Source organism: Podarcis muralis, chromosome 6 (genome assembly GCF_964188315.1).
Source record: "Podarcis muralis chromosome 6, rPodMur119.hap1.1, whole genome shotgun sequence".
Classification (NCBI taxonomy): domain Eukaryota; kingdom Metazoa; phylum Chordata; class Lepidosauria; order Squamata; family Lacertidae; genus Podarcis; species Podarcis muralis.
The window spans coordinates 2,316,095-2,337,010 of record NC_135660.1 but is presented as its reverse complement, the minus strand read 5'-3'; the positions used below and the strand labels follow the sequence as shown (position 1 = coordinate 2,337,010).

The 20,916-nt window shown below is 44.5% G+C and overlaps 1 protein-coding gene across 6 annotated transcripts in view; it reads left to right on the top strand.

Annotated features, from left to right (window-relative positions):
• Positions 1 to 20,916, top strand: part of TP63 (tumor protein p63) — a 147,074-nt gene that overhangs the window by 60,931 nt on the left and 65,227 nt on the right. For all 6 annotated transcript variants that reach the window (XM_028731833.2, XM_028731832.2, XM_028731835.2 and 3 more), the window contains one exon: positions 15,695 to 15,949. In XM_028731833.2, the coding sequence (XP_028587666.2) occupies positions 15,695 to 15,949 (255 nt within the window). The remainder of the gene's footprint in view (positions 1 to 15,694; positions 15,950 to 20,916) is intronic.

Here is a 20,916-nt window from a genome sequence, read left to right as displayed (position 1 = left end):
TCGAATCAGAACACAGGAGCTCAGAATCCTTAGTCCAGACCACAGCTGTCAACGTTTCCCGGGTTTTAAGGGAAATTCCCTTATTCCGAATAGGATTCCTCGCAAGAAAAGGGGAAAGTTGACAGCTATGGTCCAGACTCAAGCTCAGGCAAACACAGACCGCTGAATACATAACAGTCTGCACCGGGATAATGCTAAATGTGGTTAATTTTTAACCAGGGCTTGCCAACCAGCTTCGAACCCTGGTTTCAGACTCATTCACTAACTGGCAATGTGCAGCGCCACACCATAGTTGGTGCTGAAAAGAGATGGGAGTAAGGAATTTGTGTGGGAAGTATGTGGGGCATGGGCGCATGTGTGTATATGTGAAAAACCCACAGGTAGCTCCCAGAGCCTTCACGGGAGCTAAAAAGTCTGTGTTTGGGTTGGGTGCTTTATTGGGTTGTTTTTTGTTCTTGTTTTATCATTTATTTTGTGTTCTCAATTTGTATTTTTATGTTGCGAACTACAGGTGAAGGGCAGGATACAAATTTAATAAATAATAATAATGTAGCAGTGCTTAAGAGCTCAGGAGATAGAATCATAGAATCCTAGAGTTGGAATAGACCACAAGGGCCATGGAGTCCAACCCCCTGCCAAGCAGGAAACACCATCAGAGCACTCCTGACATATGGTTGTCAAGCCTCTGCTTAAAGACCTCCAAAGAAGGAGACTCCACCACACTCCTTGGCAGCAAATTCCACTGTCGAACAGCTCTTACTGTCAGGAAGTTCTTCCTAATGTTTAGGTGGAATCTTCTTTCCTGTAGTTGGGATCCATTGCTCCGTGTCCGCTTCTCTGGAGCAGCAGAAAACAACCTTTCTCCCTCCTCTATGTGACATCCTTTTATATATTTGAACAGGGCTATCATATCACCCCTCAACCTCCGCTTCTCCAGGCTAAACATGCCCAGCTCCCTTAGCCGTTCCTCATAAGGCATCGTTTCCAGGCCTTTGACCATTTTGGTTGCCCTCCTCTGGACACGTTCCAGTTTGTCAGTGTCCTTCTTGAACTGTGGTGCCCAGAACTGGACACAGATGATTCCCTCTGCACCACTATGGCCAGGAATGATGAAAGAGACTCATGTTTTGGAGTTGTGCATTTAGGAAATGCAAGGCACTAGCAGTTTAAATTGTGCCGTGCGTTCTGGTGCATTGCAGACCCTTCATATTTTTCATGCATACCTAAAAACAGAATGGAAACAGTTCTGAGAACCATTGCAATGGAAAAGGCAAGAGGGTGAGGATTCTGACGTTTTTGAATTGGTTGTGTGAATGCGGAAGAGGAGTTGATGGGAATTAAGGAGGTTTTGCCTCCCTTGGCAACTTCTTCTTTGAAAGAGATGGACTTTTCCGTGAGGAATGTGTGGCTGTCCTTTGCAAGTTGACATCTCGCCCTGTCAGCAGATCTGTAGCATCTCTGCATGAAACCCTATCTGCTTCTGGAGGGCTCCCTGGCAGTTAAATGACAGCACATTGACGTTCAAGCTGCCGATGGAGGCGAGAGAATTTTGGAACCCAGGAAACCATCTCCGGGAGCTGGGCAGACAAAACAACCAGCCGCGATGATTTGTTTTAAAGGACTCTCCCGCAGTGATGCGTCTGGGGCTAGCGAGGTAGATGTCCTGAGCTAAGAAGTGACCCATTTGGCCACTTGCCCTGTGCCATTTTGAAGGAGACAATGGCAATGAGTTGGTGTAGCCCTAAATACCGTATTCTTCGCTCCATAAGACACACCTAGTTTTTAGAGGAGGAAAACAAGAAAAACAATATTCTGAACGAAACAGTGGATGTATGATTTCTGTGATTCATGCTGTGGCCACAGACATGTGATCTGATGGTGAATTTGGGGTGACCCAATGTAAAAATCCTGAGGATCCATGGGCTTTTACCTCCCCCCTCCCAGGCAGCCTCCTTTATCGCTAGCGTCCCTTACCTCTCTTCCAATCCCACCAATCAGCTGCTTCCTTTCAACACCCCCTTCCCTCTTGTTTGCCTTAGTGTCTTTTCCTTAGCTGGAGCAGCTTTTTGCTCCTCCTTTTCTTCTAAATTCTCTCCTTATTGCTTTAGTCTTCCTGTTCCCCCCATTTGCAAGTTTGCTGTCTTTACCTCTCCCCTCCCAGGCAGCCTCCTTTATCTCTAGCTCCCTTATCTCTCTCCCTGATCGGCAAATGATCAGCGGCTTTGTTTCAACACCCACTTCCCTCTTTCAAAAAAAAAGCATGATCTGCTTTTTGCCCCTGGGCAATTCGGCCCCAGGGACCATGCATTTGCTCCATAAGACGCACAGACATTTCCCCTTACTTTTTAGGATGAAAAAAGTGCATCTTATGGAGCAAAAAATACGGGACTTGATCCAGGACAGTGGAGGTTCTGATCCACCTGCTCTGAGCATCAACTGCTACTCTGCTTTCTGGGCACTCTGGCAGAAATCTTTGGTTTCCTTTGGGGATGGGCCACAGGCAGAGAATCTGAAGCTCCCAGGCTCAATCCCCACTGGAATCTCTGGGTTGGACTGGGAGAGGCTCCTGCCTGAAATTGTGGTGAGCCGTTGCTGGCAGCCAGTGTAGGCCATATTGAGCTAGATGCACCAATGGTCTGAGATAGGATAGGGCAGCTTCTTTTCTTTTTTTAAATACATTTTTATTAATTTTAACATGCAAATTATGAAATGTACCACACAAATTATTACAAATACACATTTTTTGGACTTCCATCAGCACCTCCGATGATCTTCCGTCTTAACCTCTTTTTATGCATTACTTAATTTTATATTGTCTTTACCTCTCTTAACTTATCATCTCCCCCTTTCCATTTTTACAATATTTCCAACAATACTCCTCACAGAACGTCTTGCAAACCTGCAAATGTCGTCTGATCATCACCAATACTTTTCATATAGTTCGTAAATTTACTCCAGTCTTCAGTAACTTTCTGGTCCCGCCGGTTTCGGATCCTTCCTGTTAATTTGTCTAATTCTGCATAGTCCATCAACTTCATCCTCCATTCTTCAATCGTTGGCAATTCTTCTTGCTTCCATTTCTGGGCTAATAGTATTCTAGCTGCTGTTACTGCATATCACTTCCCACCATTACCAATAGAAATGCTTCTGGTTTCTTTGTAAATGTATATTTCAACATTTTTTTTCAATTCATTATATATCATCTCCCAAAAACATTTCACCTTTTTACATTCCCACCACATATGATAGAATGTTCCCACTTTTTCTTTACATTTCCAACATTTATTGCTAGTTTTATACATTTTCACTAGCTTAACAGGAGTAATATGCCATCTATACATCATTTTCATCACACTTTCTTTTAATGCATTACATGCAGTAAACTTTAAACCTTCTTTCCATAATTTCACCCAGTCACTCAGTTGTATATTATATCCAAAATCTTTAGCCCAATGAATCATAGGATAGGGCAGCTTCTTGGGTTCCTTTAGTTCCAGATGGCAAGGGTTGGAACTGAGGTCTGCTAATGCATCGGCTCTTCCTCTGGGCTTGGTGAGATGACACGCACAAACACACAGTCTCCTGGCAGCTATAAATATCTGGAGAGATGTGTTGTTCCTGAGATGTGTGCCCCTATGCTTGTCCTGGGCTCAAGTCTTCCCATCCTGTCGCCCTCCAGCCAGGCTTCACCCGAGGTCACATCATCTGCTCCCCTTTCCTCTGCGGGTGACGCAGGCCGTCCTCCTGTCAGCCCTGAGTGATGATGTGTTTTTGCCCATTGCAATAAAATGGGAGATTTCTGCTGATAACCGTTCCAGTCGACAAAAGATGGAATGAAAGGAGAATGGCGAATAAACCCCTGGCACCGGCGCTTTCCTTGTGCGTCCTTCCCGCGAACCCTTTCCAACTTTCCCCCAGCTCTGATCTTCCGATACAGCTCTCCCTTCTCTTTATAAAAAAAAAAAGAGTTGCCTTCGGTCATCCGAAGGCAATTTTGCTCTTGTCTCGGAGATTGCCACCCAAGCTCGTTGAAGCTTCGGTGAGATTGCGGCATCTTTGCCAGGGCTGATTTGGGCAGACAGTTGCTTTTCTGTATCCAAACATACATATTTGTGTGCCAGGCGTTGCTTTAGGTTCAGAAAGCTCTTCTCCTGCCCTCCCATCGTTTATACCTCATTATCCTTTTGCACTGATAATTGATGATGATAAGAAGGATTTCTTAAACTCTGCCCAGTTACTCATCTGGGCAGAAATTCAAATAAAATTAAAAATGGGAGGGTGGGGAAGCAGAATCCCATCTGCTGACATTGCTGTAATCTCCATGGAGCCTACATGTTGTAGGCAGGATCCTGACACCCCCCCCCCCCCCATGTTTATTTATACCTGGAAATGTAGAAATGGCAGGTAATTTGAGGACTGTGTGTTTCTGAAGCTAGGACTGCACATCTCTGTCGTGAATTTCTTGTAAGGTTTTGGACACGTTTTCTGATCTGTAAAAGGATAAACATGCTGTACTTCACAAAATATATATTTGCAAAATATATATTTAATTACATTTGATAAACAATCATATTGATAAACTGGACAGATTATTTTTTTAAAGGGGTTGCACTTTCTTTTCTAATTTGTGTCTTTGTGTGTGTTTGGTTGTTTGTAAGCTCCAAACATAAAGGGATCTTGGAATTTTTGAATCCTGACATACCAGTTGCTTGTGAACGGGTCCGCATTAAAATGAAATTATTTGTGTTTTGAGTCCTGCTCTGTGCAATGGGAATGAATGCTTGCAACAAACTTTGGTTGGGATAACATACACACATCCTAGAAACAGTTTTATAAACAGTTATTTTTAAGATCGCAGAGATCACCGCTATGTGGGGAGAGCTGACTTGCACTTTGGGGTGAAAAGGACTTGTGTAACAGGGAAAACGAGTCCACACACACACGGCACAGTCAGTCAGGCCTGGTGTATGTCCCTTTATTTGCAGGGAAAGAGAGCCAAATAAGTTTGTTAAATATATCATAAAAGAGTGGGATCATTGCAGGGCAAAGGGGGGGAATCCATACTCTTTCGCTGTCATGCTACAATGCCTGCACTTCCAAAAACTCAGGGAACATCGAGCTCCTGGATTTGAAAAGCGAAGTTTGACATCTTCCCTAAATATTTCCTTGCCGTACACCGATGCAGAGTCCTCATATTAAAAATATATATATCATTTTGCCGTGTGGGGCAAGAGCTCGTCTTGTTTTGCACTGGCCTGCTATCATGGGCTAGCTGTTTTGCTTTAAAAATAAATTAATGTTTCCTGTTACAACTGAAAAAGGAGTAAAGTGCGAGAGGGAAAACCCCACCGATTTTCGGCTCAAGTCGTTTGTCCTTGATGATTCCCCACTGGGGAGTGTGTGTGTGTGTGTGTGTGTGTGTGTGTTCTGTCCTCTGATCATCCTGGCCTGAAACAAATTGTACCTTTTTATTATTGTGAACCAGAGGCAGGTGGTAGGAGACCAAAAAAATGGCAAGTATTTTGCCCTGGGGCACTGTTTATTTGGATGGTGCTCTGATGCTGCTGACAGGGTCTCCTGCGAGGAAGGGGGAAAAAGTTCAATTGATCTTATGTTGCAGAACCTGGGTTGGGTTAAGAGTAGGTAATTCATGTCTCAGACAGTGTCGGGCAGAGGCTTAGATCATTTTGGAAAACCTGTCTGGAGTTTTTCAGAGAAGGCTTTTAAAGACCCCGGCAACACCGTTGTTGCCTTCTGTGCCCAATTTTTTAAAAATAAGTAAATATCTTATCCTTCACCTTATCCCCCATACTCAGATTGGACATGAATGACTTGACCAGAAATATTCCATATATTCCTGTTGCCAAAGGGTGAAAGCAGAGAGATTGGCATTGATTGGCACTTCTAACTTCCCACCTCCCCAATTTCAGGAATGGGCAGCCAGCCTTAAAAACAGAAAGTAATAAAGCACTGGAATGTCAGAATATTGTGGGGGATATTGGGAAGGAGGTGGTTAAAACAGCAGTAGCCTTGAGGTTTTAAGGAGGGGAGGAAATACTGTAAGGTGTCTACGAAGTCTTAACATCCCAGAAGAACCGTGCCTTGAGCTCAATGGGGTGCAGAAAATTGCAGCTAAATTCTGTCTCCATGTGCAACCTGAGCCTCTACCTTCTTGTATTAAACTTGCATCTGAGTAACATCGCATTCCTAAGCAAGTTTACTTTGTAGTCAATCCCACTCAGTTCAATGGGGCTTACTTCCAAGTAAGTTTGCATGTGATGAAGTTGGCACACTATTTAGTTGAGCCAGGTATTTCATAACATCTGAAGAACTGGCCTGCTTTGTCCTCCTTTTAAAAACTGCCTCTGTGTTTTTTAATAGTTGTGGCCACATTTTGCTTTTTATTTGTTTTATTTGTTTATTTTTTTTTAAAGCACACACAGAAAGGTAAACTGACCTTGTTATTCCAGGGTAGAAGTCAGAGAACTCTTCTGTGAACCATGCAACAGAAATCAAACCTAAAGTTAGAATCAGTTACATACATATACTGTTAAAAAGAAAATAACTTTCACCATTTTACGTAACTGATTTGTTTTTGTAATTAGCAAAAGCATCGTACCTGTGGATGATTCGGCTCCTCCCACACACTGTTCTAATGAAAAGGGTGATTTCAAAATTCCACATCAGCATTGACCAGTATTAACCAATATTTGATGGGTCAACGGACCAAAACTCTTTTGACCAAATACCCAAACTGTCAATTTGAAGCCTGCAGCCTTCTCCTAGGACAACCACTGATGTGTATTGGTGTACTGAGTACCAACCGCATGTTTGAAAGGTCAGAAATGTTAGTTGCATCAGAAGGATGTGTGAGAGAGATCATTTGTGACTTAGGGTTTTTCTCTTGCAAATGACAGTTAACTGCCTGCATGATTTTCCTGCTTTAGATAGCAGACATTTGACAAAGCAGCGAGCGGATAGCATCTGGGAAATGACATTTAACACACACTAAATCAGTGTTGGCTGAACCAGGAGGAAGTCAGCTTGGCATCCCTCCGATGGCAGCCAGGCATTCAGATGGTTCTCTGAATTGTCCCCCTAAGCCAGCATCCTGTTGGACTCTGTTGGTCTGTGATGATGGGAGCCATCACAAGTTGACTTCCTTCTTCTCGTTCAGGCAAGGCTGGGCATTGATTTGGTGCATGAAAAAGGCGGTTTGCTGCAACTCCCCCCCCCCAACCAGTTCCCAATGCACTGGACAGACTTCTCCACAATTCAAAGGGTAATTCAGCTATCAGCCTCGCTCTCCCTTCCACATTTCAGGCAGGATGACTACTTTATATCTCCGCGTTTTGCTTGATTGCCAACTTAGGGAACTTGCAAAAGTGCTCTAGAGGGAGGGAGAAATGGGAAGGAGTTCGTGACAACTCGGGTGCCAGCCAATCAGTGCTGTGCACAGCCATATTCTGCTGCATACAGGCAGAACTAGTTTGTCTAAGCTTGATCCTGGCAAGGAAGGCACAGGCAGCTCATATAATGTACATTGTGCACAGTCTTAAATAGCAGCTGCTTCTCCTGGCTTATGTAGTTACGATTAGGAGTTACTCTCTCTCTCTCTCCTCTGCTTCCACTTCTTAAATGTTTGAAAACTTACCTACCCATGCTTCTTGGTTAAACTTCTCTTTGCCACGCTGCACACATTCTGCCTTTCCCTAACAAACTTATACGCTAGTCCCGTTTTTTAAAATAAAACAAAACAAATAATCAACTGTGCCCAGTTTTGAATTGCAGTGTGAGGATTTGTTAGTGCTCAGCTGTGGTGGATCTGGAATATGCACTTGTCTGTGTGATCTCTGTGCCCCTTTTCTCTCTCTTCTCTTTGCCATGCCACTTTCCCTAAAATAGTAAAGTCTTTCAGACCTTTACCAGTGAATTTCAGCCATTGAAACATGGGTATCCATTCTGTTAGCCAGCTTATTCCACCCTTTGCCATGCCGGTGCCCTCTGAAACTGTAGGAACACAGCTCCAATCACCCAAAACACCATGCGGTTGTGCTGGCTGCGGCTGTTTAAAAATATCTGGAGGGCACCAAATTGGCAAGGGCTGCCTTATCCATTTTACACAGGTTTAAAACCTCGAGTTTCTGTGGTGCTCTGACAGTTCTGCCTCCCATTCCCCCCACCTAATCTTGTACCAGCAATTTTGCGAAGCCGTCGTTTTTCCACTTGGCTGTTTGTTTGGACCTCTGTACGTATACGGGGTTTGCTGCGGTTTTCGTTTCGCTTGCACATTTTATTTATTTATTATTTATCAGACCGATATGCCTCCTCCCCTTTGCCAAGCTGCCAATGCACATTGATTGCAGCACCGTTTTTAATTAAACATCACAGCTATGTGGGATGCAATTTACAACAGCGGATTAAATGAAGTATCGAGGAAATAAATTGGACTAATCAAAGCTGTGATACAGATTTGCATGTGTACAGAAGTAATTAACTGTTACTGAAGGGAATCTGAGTGGTCTTTTGCATTTCTCGTTGGAATAGAGATATATAACCAGTGCTATTTTTCGGGGGGGACACAGGGGGACGCATACCCCTAAACATTTTGTGAATCTTTGTACTTTTGTCCATTTACTTTATTTATTTTTCCTGTTTTGAACTATAAAATAGTGATTTTCTTGAGTCAAAATGAGAGTACCCCTAAACTTTTTTTTAAGAGAAAAGCACTGTATAGAACAGTTAAATTTGGGATTCGATGTAGCCTTTGTCTGAGGTGGGATCTTACTTATATCAGAGGAATCGTGATGCAGCAATACAAATGCACTGGAATCAATTCCTGATCTGTGATTTAATCTGTGTACACATCCCCCAGGGTGCTTCGAGGGATTATTGCTGTCTGGTATTGCAATCCCGTGTGCTCACCTGCTTGTGTGCATCGCAAACTGTGTGGCAAAACGAGGCACGGAAGCTGGCAAATTGCAGATGTGTCCGTTTCACAATAAATTTCAGAAATTCTTCAAAGTCTGATGGGACAGAGAGTTAAGGAGAGCAGCCCAACCCATTGAACACTCACAAAATGGAACGGGGAATCGTCTGCTCATCCTTGACCGCCCCCCTTCCTTTGTAGCTCCGTGCATCAATGGTATTGAGACAGGTATCTGTGCAAATCCAGGATTTACTTGGCAAAGGGCTGTGCTGAGCTTTCAGTTTCTGGAGGTGTGTGTGCGAGAGAAGAAAGCCCAGTTTCAGTCTCTGGCACTGCCAGGTTCGACTGGGAGAAACCCCTGAGGCTGAAACTCTAGAGAGCTGCTGCCAGCCAGAGCAGTCAGTAATAATAATAATAATAATAATAATAATAATAATAATAATAATAATAATAATTTATTATTTATACCCCGCCCATCTGCCTCGGCCCCCCCAGCCATTCTTGGCGGCTTCCAACAAAACACTAAAATACAATAACCTATTAAACATTAAAAGCTTCCCTAAACAGGGCTGCCTTCAGATGTCTTCTAAAAGTTTGGTACTTGTTTTTCTCTTTGACATCTGGTGGGAGGGCGTTCCACAGGGCAGGTGCCACCACCGAGAAGGCCCTCTGCCTGGTTCCCTGTAACTTTGCTTCTCGCAGTGAGGGAACCGCCAGAAGGCCCTCGGAGCTGGACCTCAGTCTCCGGGCAGAACGATGGAGGTGGAAACGCTCCTTCAATACTGACCTGGATGGGCCAGTTGCAAAGCTTCAGTTGTTGATACAACCTGAAGTACCTTGGTCGAGGTTTTACTACCCCAGACTGCAGGTGGAGGTGGTTGTATTTTTGCTAATGTTCACCTACAACTTTTTAAATGTAGAAGACTAGTATAAAGCACTAAGATAAAACATTTCTCCTTCTGCTGTGCTAGCTTTCTGCATGCGGGAATGCCATGCTTTTAAAATGAAGGCACACATTCAGACGTGCAACCCCTACCCCCAGTCTGAAGTGAAACAGTCCCAGGACCATATTTTTCGCTCTATAAGATGCACGAGACCACAAGACGCACCTAGTTTTTGGAGGAGGTAAACAAGAAAAAAAATATTCTGAATCTCAGAAGCCAGAACAGCAAGAGGGATCTCTGTGCAGTGAAAGCAGCGATCCCTCTTGCTGTTCTGGCTTCTGGGATAGCTGCGCAGCCTGCATTCGCTCCATAAGATGCACACACATTTCCCCTTACTTTTTAGGAGGGAAAAAGTGAGTCTTATAGAGCAAAAAGTATGGTATGTATCACGTGAATATTCTGATTGGCCCTTCCCTGGGCATTTTGCTACATCCAGCATTTTAGCTGAATGGAGCTCGCAGGTCCCTCAACATTACTGAATACCTTGGACAGGCAAAGTTCATTCCTTCTGCCGCCGCTGCCTGTGTTTGTACAAGAGACAGATGGATATCTCTTCTTGCTGCTTCAGTGAGAGAATTCTTCTAAGGTTACCAGATTGCTTCCTAATAGGGTGGATATTGCTGTACTTAGCTCTGGAGTGCAAGCAAACAATATCTCTCTTCATTTATCAAACTGTGTGCAATTGTCATCATGCGATAAATCTACAGGCAGCAGATGAATGGAGCGAGCTATGCTAAAACCACACACAAACACCCCTGCAATATGTTTTGGCCTTTAATCCTTCTGCGATGGGCGGTGAACCTTCCTGGAGATATCTGCAGTCAGGCAGGGGTGGGTGAAGGAATCTAGCTTGCTGCAGCTTTATGAAACATAGCCAAAGGAAACTTCAAATCTCTGGATCAGCAACTGTCATTATTATTATTTATTGAATTTGCATTCTGCCAGTTATCCGTAGATCTCAGGGCGGTTCACAATGTGAAATACAATATAAAAGCGAAAAAGACACAATAAAAACAAGAACAAAACCTCCACATATTTATGGGCTTGTTCATACTTCCGCTTGTCTTGTGCCTAGAGAGCATGGGTCCGAGCTGTTTTCTGCTTGCCCCATAACTTTCCCCTGGAAAAGCTGCTCTTTAGCACTGGATCGGAGCAAACCTCAATCCACGGAAAACCCCATTGAGATTAGTTCCAATTCAGTGGTAAAGATTCAGTGGGTTTTCCCAGGGGAAAGTAGCAGGACAAGAAGAAGCCTGGATGAGGCTGTAGATCAGTGGCATAGCGTGGTTTGCTGGTGCCCAGGTGGGTGGGTGCTGGGGCGGCAGGACGCAGAGGTTGAATGGAACTTGCCATGCCAGCCCAGCATGTGCCATCAACATCACCAGCCTGATGCCAGCCCTGAGCTGCTTTGCAAGACTCGCAAAGCAGTTCGGGGTGGCACGGCGGCGTGCACAGCGCCCCCAGAAAAATGTTCCAGGGGCCATCATCCCAGCAGCCCCCCCCCCATGCTACACCCCTGCCATATATCTGCTTAGAATTTTTGGTACTCCTAACTGAGCATCTTTGTTTCACGGAATATTTGGTGTTATTTGACTGTAATCAGAGAGGAGAGTCTGTTGGCAGTTTTGGAACAACCAAGAAACCAGCTTCCCAAACCTGCTGTTGGTTCACAAGCCCTGGTGCACTGTTTTGCACGATCTCTTCTTTACCCAGGCCTCTCCTGATGCTAATCTTGATTTTGGTGGCATAATTGCCACCATCCCATAATTCCTTCCTCCCAACTCCCTGTTAGCAGGTCTTCTGCACACGTGGTTGGTGTTTGTGAATAGTATGCTGGCAATATCCAGAATGTCACCCCTTTGGCATGAACTTGCCTCACCCTCTTTCAAAGGCATCCGTTGGTGGCCATCACTTTCTCCTGGAAGAGCGAGTTCCATAGTTTAATTATACACTGCATAAAGAAGTCCTTTCTTTTATCTGTACTTTTCATCAAGTACAGTTTTATAAAGACACCTCAGTTATGTGCAAAGAGGAGAAAACGGTCCCCTTTCGTTTCGTGCAGAAGCAGAGAGGTGGAGTTTTGCAAAAGTCTGGCTGAAACCCGGTGGCTGTGGTTCATGGCGGAGCGCTGTGTTCAGATGGCCTTATTCGGAGGGGGAATTGAGCAGGTGCCATTTGTCCCAGTTCTACACACACACACACACACACACACACACACACACGTGTGAATTTGCCCCATCTTGGGTGCCCCAGTGGAGCGCCTAGGGTAGGATTCGGTGGAGGCGCAGAGCAGCGCAAGCCTCTGTTGCATCACCAACACAGACCACCTGAAATTTGCAAACAAGCAAACAACTTTCCCCGTTTTCTCCTTCAAATCTTTTGATGGTGTGGCCAGTCAGGCAAGAACCTGAAGCCTTGTTTTGTTCTCAGAAGTGACTCTGTGGCCTTTGGAAGGAAGGAGAGCGAGAGCACAGGCAAGGGGTGTTTTCATCGGAAGCCAAATTCCGAGTCAAATTCCGTGGCGCCTTTGTCCCCCTGCCTCAGCTGCCCCCTTCTAATTGTTCCCTTGTCAGGAGGCGTACGCCTCCGAGAGAGTTATCTGATGGCAGCCCCAGGGCTCGCGAGCGACTCAGACGCTGACCTCTGGGTGCAAACCGCTCCTCCGAGCCTCTCTGGCCTGGGGCTCAGCTGCCCAGACCCAGCATTGGCCCTGGGTGTCTTAACTTTCCTCCCCTCACCTGGACATTTTGATGCACCTGTCTGGGGCAGGGGTGGAGTGGGCCAAAGGGTTAGAGGATCACAGGAGGAACAGGGAGAGCGAAGCAGCCTCCCAGCTGCTCATGTCAAGGCGAGGATTAATCGCTATTTAAATAGCAAGCTGGGAGGGGGTGCTGGGCTGTGGAATGTGGCCGGATCAAGGCAGAGGAATGGCTCTTCCCCTCTTCGCCATTCAGACAGATGGCTCCTGGCTTGCTTGGAATGACAAGGCTGCTGTATTTACAATTTGCTTTCCTCTTTATTACAATTAAGATTTCTAATCTGATCTGCTGCCCAATGCCTGTTGGGAACGGGGAGGGCGAATGCTTGTGAAACAGCCATTTTAAGAGGCAAGATACCTATTAAACACTTAAAAAAAAATAAACACGGCTAAAACAGACTCGTCTGCCACATTCCTGACAACCAAATCAAGGACGTGCCAAACCCCCTTGAGAGAGTTTGCCAGGTTTGCAAATTTTGGTGCTTCCTCAGATGGTTTTGCCTGAAGGAACTCCCAGAGATTGCATTTGAAAATTTGCAGTAAGTGGGATGTTGGTGGGACTTGGCACCATTTTGTAATTTTTTCTTTAAATACAAATCTGGGGTTCTTGAACAAGAAGGTGTGCTTCGGAGTGCATATGTTCATTGAAACAAGCGACGAAAATGCATTGCATATGGGGAAATGGCTTGTGAAAACACAAATACTAGGAGAAGTTAACACCAGGACGCTAGCCAGCTCTCAGGAGGACTTTTAGACAAAAATGAATCACAAACCGATGTGGAAATGTGGCTAAATCGAGGCTGGGAAAATGAGAACCTGAAATTGACTGGGTGGCCCATCCCTTTCAGGAGCAAGCAAGACAGGCTTGTAAGGGTGCTGTGGCAATGGAGCGAATCTAGGTGGCCAAGAGAACGGCCTGCTTTTCTCAGGGCTGAGCCTGCTGGGGAAAGGGCTGCGTTGCTTGAGCAAGGGTGCCCCTCAAGGCGAGGGTGGCTTTGTTTAGGGATTAAGGTGCCTCTAGCTGGCAGGCAAAAGGGCTGGCTGCTTCTCTTGGCATTGGTGCCAGGGGTGCGAGCTGAGCGACTTTGCCAAACTTGCTGGTTTCTGCTCTGAGTGAATTGGTTCCTCTGCCGTCCTTTCTCTTTACCAACGTAAACACGTTTCGGTGGCCAAGTTCAGGCAATCGCATCTCAGCTTCATAAACCAAAATGTGAGCGAGCTGCTTGCACCTGTTCACCCACTAAAGCTTTGCTCGCTTGTTGCTATTTATTAATCGCCTTCCACAGATGTCCCCGGGCGATGGGTGAACTATAATCAAAACAGCTACAGAAATAACCCAAGAGCGGCTTAAAATCAATGCTAAATGGACACCTATGGCCAAGATCTTTTCAACTTCATTGTGTAACCTGGCGAGCAGATCTTGAAGTCTCATAGCTTCCTGTTTCATCCAGACCAGGAAACCTTGGTCCCTAGCATTTGAACGAGCCAGGATCCTAAACCGTGGTTTGAAGTGGGCTTAGGATCTTGCCTCATTCTCATGCTGCAAACCAGAGTTTCTCCGGTTCAGATGCAATGAGAAGCTGTGGTCAATTACAGTCTTCCTAGTTTGGCTGTGAAAGTTCTGTATGCATGTTCAAAAGACTCACGTGTCTTGGTTTTTCAATCCGAGATGTGATTGTCCAAACTGGGTCAGGGCTGAGATTCTTCTTACATCTGGTAGTCTTAAATATAGATATATAATCTGATGTGCTTTATGAGTGGAATACAATTAAATATTTCAGCCAAGGAAAATTAAAAGTATGACTTATCCCTCCCTGTTGTAAAATAGTGTGAGGTGAAGGATTAAGATGTCACTGGCGAGGAGGGAGCAGGAGAAGAAGAGCAATCAGAAGGTTCTTTGAGCTTGAACGAAATGTATTTCCATGTATTTCCATGGAGCAGAGGAAATCCAGGAAATAACCTTCTTGGAACAGACAGCCTCAGAAGGTGGCAATCTCTCCTTCATCAGAGGTCTTTACTCAAAGGTTGGATGGACATCTGTTAGGAATCCTTTAGCTGTGATCCCTGCATCACAGGGGGTTGGACTCCAGGGGCCTTGGGGTCCCTTCCAATTCTACAATTCAGTGATTCTATGAGCTTGGAAGGTGATGGACTCTCCTTCCTTGGAGGTCTTTAATCAAAGGTTGGATGGACATCGGCCAGGGATCCTTTAGCTGTGATTCCTAGTGGATTACCCTTGGGGACACCTGCCAACTCTACAATTCTATGATTCTGTGATTCTCAAGATTGTGTCAAACTTAAAGGTGCTTAAAGATGCTAAATGTGTGTGTGCAGATAGATAGATAGATAGATAGATAGATAGATAGATAGATAGATGATAGATAGATAGATGATAGATAGATAGATAGATGATAGATAGATAGATAGATAGATAGATAGATAGATAGATAGATGATAGATAGATAGATAGATAGATAGATAGATAGATAGATAGATGATAGATAGATATAGATAGATAGATGATTGATAGATAGATGATAGATGATAGATAGATAGATAGACGATGATAGATAGATAGATAGATAGATAGATAGATAGATGATAGATAGATAGATAGATAGATAGATAGATAGATAGATAGATGATAGATAGATGATAGATAGATAGATAGATGATAGATGATAGATAGATAGATAGACGATAGATAGATAGATAGCTATAGATATAGATAGATAGATAGCTATAGATAGATGATAGATAGATAGATAGATAGATAGATAGATAGATAGATAGATGATAGATAGATAGATAGATAGATAGATAGATAGATAGATGATAGATAGATGATAGATAGATGATAGATGATAGATGATAGATGATAGATAGATAGATAGATAGATAGATGATAGATAGATAGATAGATAGATATAGATAGATGATAGATAGATGATAGATAGATAGCCAAACACTGATAGCTAAGCTGGAATTATTTCCAGAGGAGCAGAGGCTGGGTCCTTTCACTTATTGTAACATATCTATGTATTCTCTCTCTCTCCTTTTCAGCCACAGTATACAAACCTGGGGCTCCTCAACAGCATGGACCAGCAGATACAAAATGGCTCCTCATCCACAAGCCCGTACAACACGGACCACGCTCAGAACAGCGTGACGGCGCCCTCCCCTTACGCCCAGCCCAGCTCCACCTTTGACGCCCTCTCACCCTCGCCCGCCATCCCCTCCAACACAGACTACCCAGGACCTCACAGCTTTGACGTCTCATTTCAACAATCCAGCACTGCCAAGTCGGCCACGTGGACGGTAAGAGTCGGGTCCGGCTTCGGGGGGGTGGCACTGGAAGGCTGGTGCGTGAAATATGGCGGCAGTTGGGAAGCTGCAGCCCAATGTTTTCCCTGTTAGGAAGGAACTGAGTTCCAAAGGTAGGGCATGGGTCATTCCTGGTCATGTTTTCCCATCGACTGGATGGAACAACTCCTCCGTTGGAGGAAGTTGGGAATGTGAGCGGTAGAATGAGGGTGGTGAGTCACTAGATTGCAGTAATTCACAGTTGCTCAAGAGGCATAGTAGTTTTCCAAAGTCCATTTGGAACTCCGGTAGCCGGAGTTAATTTAAATGCCCCATGCAAAATGCAGTTCCGCTGGGCACAGTTCAAGGGTTAAAGCTTCATATTTTCCTAAAATGAAAGCCCCCTGAAAAGCCCGTTCAAAAGCAACATGCTCTCTCTTTGCGTGGACTGCAGCTTCCTGCTTCCCCAGGATTCAGACTGTGGACGGTTGAATTTGGTTGAGCCCTAATTACAATTCTGCCAGCCGCTGGTTGGTCTGATTTAGAATGGAATGTGGTTGAATCCAGACCATGCATCCGATTGTTGAGTCCGCAGTGGAATCCAAGTGGGAAAATGGGGGCTACAATGTACATTTCATGTGCTTGTGTGAACTGATGAAGGGCAAGGGTTCCATTGCCCTCCCCTGTGCCTTTGCCATAGTCCCTATTCATGTCACCAGGTCACTTGTAAACATTCCCAAGGGTGGTTTAGACACAACTGAGGTCATTGGGTAGGGTTCGTTTTGCAACCTGTGTCATGCTCCCATTGGTCTTTGCTTGTGATGAGGTTTGTAGGGTCTGGGTGTACTCTCTTGTATCTTGTGGGTACCAACTCTGCACCTACATTTGCAAAAGAAAGAAAGATCATTGTCTCCCCTCTCCTCTCTCCCCCCCCACATCCTCACAATGCCTGCGACAACAATGTCTCACACCGAATGTAGCTGATGTGTCGAAAGGACTCTGTCAATTGAAAACAGAAGCGTTTATATGTACCTTTGCTATTCATGAAAGTCTTTCAATGAAATAAATAAATAAAACAAACGATTCCCGAGTGTGAGCCAAAGCTGGCCAAGTTCTCATTAGGTCTTCATCCTTTGACCTGCTGAGAACCAGAGATGGAGCGTCTAACTCTTCTTAGTATCTTCAGCTCTATCAGGGTCTCCTGTATTGCTGGGGGCCATCTTAGCCCCCCCCACCCGGTTCATCTTGAGGTTGCCTTGTTGTTTAGTCGTTTAGTCGTATCTGGCTCTTTGTGACACCCTGGACCAGAGCACACCAGACACTCCTGTCTTCCACTGCCTCCCGCAGTTTGGTCGAACTCATGTCTGTAGCTTCAAGAACACTGTCCCACCATCTTGTCCTCTGCCATCCCCTTCTCCTTGGGCCCTCCATCTTTCCCAACATCAGGGTCTTTTCCAGGGAGTCTTCTCTTCTCATGAAGTGGCCAAAGTCTTGGAGCCTCAGCTTCAGGATCTGTCCTTCAAGTGAGCACTCAGGGCTGATTTCCTTCAGAATGGAGAGGTTGGATCTTCTTGCAGTCCATGGGACTCTCAAGAGACTCCTCCAGCACCCCAATTAGAAGGAATTAAGATCTCATCAGGAGACTGCTCTTTCTTTTGCCTTCTCCTCTTGATGTGACTCCAGGGCTCTCTGATGAATACCTGTCACCTTCCTGTCTCCCTGATGACAGTTTAGGAACCAACCCAACTGGAAGGATTTCTTCGGTTACAGTGACCTATTAAAATTGTGATTTGCATCATGCCACACCCTTGCAAAGAGTAACACAATTTGAAAGTGTTCTTTCAGCTTTCACTGGCTGTTACCAAAGGGCGTTGGCAGAGGGAATAAGGTGTTCATCTTGCGGGATCTCCGCCTTTTACCCCCTGGTAACTATTCCCTTGAGGACTGTTCGGCCTTGCCGAGAACTGGAGAGGCCCTTGACTGGTAGATCATCTTATTCTCGGGAAGCACAGTACGGCCATAGGAGAGCTGTCCCAGGAAGCCACTCAGCCAAAATGTGTTTAGTTCCCAAGGTTATAATGGGAGGGCCAAGAATTGCTGGCTCTTTCCAAGATAGAGAGACCAAGAGAGGTTGCAAACTTCAACTGCATTTAGATTTTACTGTTCTGGTGCATAATCCCAAAATTTAAAAGGGTGTGGCTGCAGATTTACTACCAAGTGACTTTGTTTAGCTAACTTTTATACCGCTTCATGTTTGAACAAAATATCTCAGCAGTTTACATATCACAACAGCAGTGTTATAAAATGCAATACAGTGGTACCTTGGTTCTCAAACTTAATCCGTTCCGGAAGTCCGTTTCAAAACCAAAGTGTTCCAAAACCAAGGCATTTTCCCATAGAAAGTAATGCAAAATGGATTAATCCCTTCCAGACTTTTAAAAACAACCCCTAAAACAGCAATTTAACATGAATTTTACTATCTAACGAGGCCATTGATCCATAAAGTGAAAGCAATAATCAATGTACTGTACTAAATAATAATAATAATAATAATAATAATAATAATAATAATAATAATAATAAATTTATTTTTTCTTACCTGCAATGATGATAGTCATTGTTTGGATGGGGGGCTTTTATCAATTTCCGCAGTCACACAACCAATCAGTAGCTGAACTGGGTTCCACACAGTCACAAAAACAAAAAATGAGAGCCACAAAACAGCAAAAAAAATAGCAAAAACAAAAGTGCCAAACTTAATCCATTCCAAAAGTCCGTTTGACTTCCAAAATGTTTGAAAACCAAGGCGCAGCTTCTGATTGGTGCAGGCACCTCGGAAACAACAGCCGACAGCCACATCGGATTTTCGGCTTCTGAAAAATGTTCGAAAACCGGAACACTTACTTCTGGGTTTTTGGGGTTTGGGAACCAAGGCGTTTGAGAACCAAGGTACCACTTTATAACAACAATAAATAATACTAGTAGCAATTCAATTATTTTAAGTTTCATTGTTAAGCAGCAATATGCATCCATTATTATATTGTGTACATTAAGTTGTACACCACCCTAATAGCTTATAAGATCATAGTAGTGAGTTTGGATTTGATATCCCGCTTTATCACTACCCTAAGGAGTCTCAAAGCGGCTAACATTCTCCTTTCCCTTCCTGCCCCACAACAAACACTCTGTGAGGTGAGTGGGGCTGAGAGACTTCAGAGAAGTGTGACTGGCCCAAGGTCACCCAGCAGCTGCAGGTGGAGGAGCGAGGAATCGAACCCAGTTCACCAGATTACGAGTCCACCGCTCTTAACCACTACACCACACTGGCTCTCACACCACGCTGGCTCTCAAGCCGCCATAATTTTTCATTCCATCCTGTATTGGGCCCCTGCAGCGCTCTTTCTGTTCTGCTGCAGTTCAATTCCACCCAAAGCTGGGCTATTCGTCTTCCTGTTCACCTGTTTCAGTGGTTGTCAGAATGCTCTTGACGTCTCTACTATTGAGTGTGACTTCTGACATGTTGCAGCCGATTTATCCCAACTCTTTCCAGGTCTGATTCTCACCAATTTATGGTCTGTCATCACAAAAGAGAGAGCCAAATGGACATCACAACATGACTTAGAACATGTGTGAACAAACCTTCTGCTCTCTCTTTCACTCCTCCCTCCTCTCTTCTTCTCCTCTCTCTCTCTCTCTCTCTCTCTCTCTCTCTCTCTCTCTGTGTTACATCTGCTTTCGTGGAAAGCACAGTTTGGAATTACATCTGAACCAGCAAAAAAATATCCCTTCAAACCAGGTCCTGATCCAAGCTGGCCTTCCTGGATCTGGAGGACTTTATTATTATTTTTAATTCACAACATTTATACACTCCTGAATTGAAAAATAATAATCCTCAAAGTGGTTTACACACACACACACACACACACACATATATATACATATACTGTGTGTGTGTATATATATGTGTGTGTGAGAGAGAGAGAGAGAAAGTGAGTGTGTGTGTGTAAAACAATATTATCAGTACCAAGAAGAATTAACAACAACGATTTGAGACTTTCAACAAAATTAAAATAACTAAAAACAGGTTAAAACAAGTGGCAGCTCTCTAAATATATGGGTAGGCTTGTCTAGTTTTTTGCAAGCTCACGTGAAGGTGCTTTGCTGTTTCAGACATAACGGCAAACTGCACTTTCTTCCCAAACGGGTGTAACGGATTGAAATGGATCATTTGAGTGGGGAGAAGGATGTGCTTGAGTCTGAGGTTCATTCGTGTAAAATGCCCAAGTTGGGTTTGTTTGGCCTGGGAATCAAAGCTGCATGCCTCCGCACAGAGAAGTGAAAAGAAATGTTGGGAAAATTGCAGCAAAACGGGAAAGGACAGAGGTGAAGACACCTGACGGTTAAAGACCACTCTTCTCACATGAGATGAAAACGGTCTGAAAATCCAGGTGAGAGAGATTCAGCTGTGCTCTTTGAGTCATGAGCAGATAAAGGTGTGTTTACTGCGACGCTTTTGCGTGAGGTCTCTTGCAATTGGAAGCAAAGCTGTAATCAGCTTTAAATGGTGTGTCGGCATTTTATTGTGGGATCTGAGAACTTGCTGGATTCCCATATATCAGGAGTGCCTTCCTCCTCCTCCTCCTTTCTGCTTCTTCCTGGTGCTTTTTCCCCTCCCCCATGTGGAAGAAAACAAGGCATTTCGAAAGCGCTGCGCCTATGGTGGCTGGTGTTGTTTTTTCCCAAAAGAGGAGAGACTTTTCCCTTCTCCCACCACCTCCACCCATTCCAAAAGGGAAAGTCGCCACAGCAACTGAGGTTTGGCAATTGCCTCTCACAGGCAGAACCCATTGCAGGATTCAAATTCAGATGGGTTGGGCCCTTAGATCCAAAGATTTCTTTCTTCAGAGGCAGGAAGTGATCCTTTGGGATTAACCCCATCTCTCCCTTCCCTTTCGTGGGATGCCCTATCCATTTTCCCCACC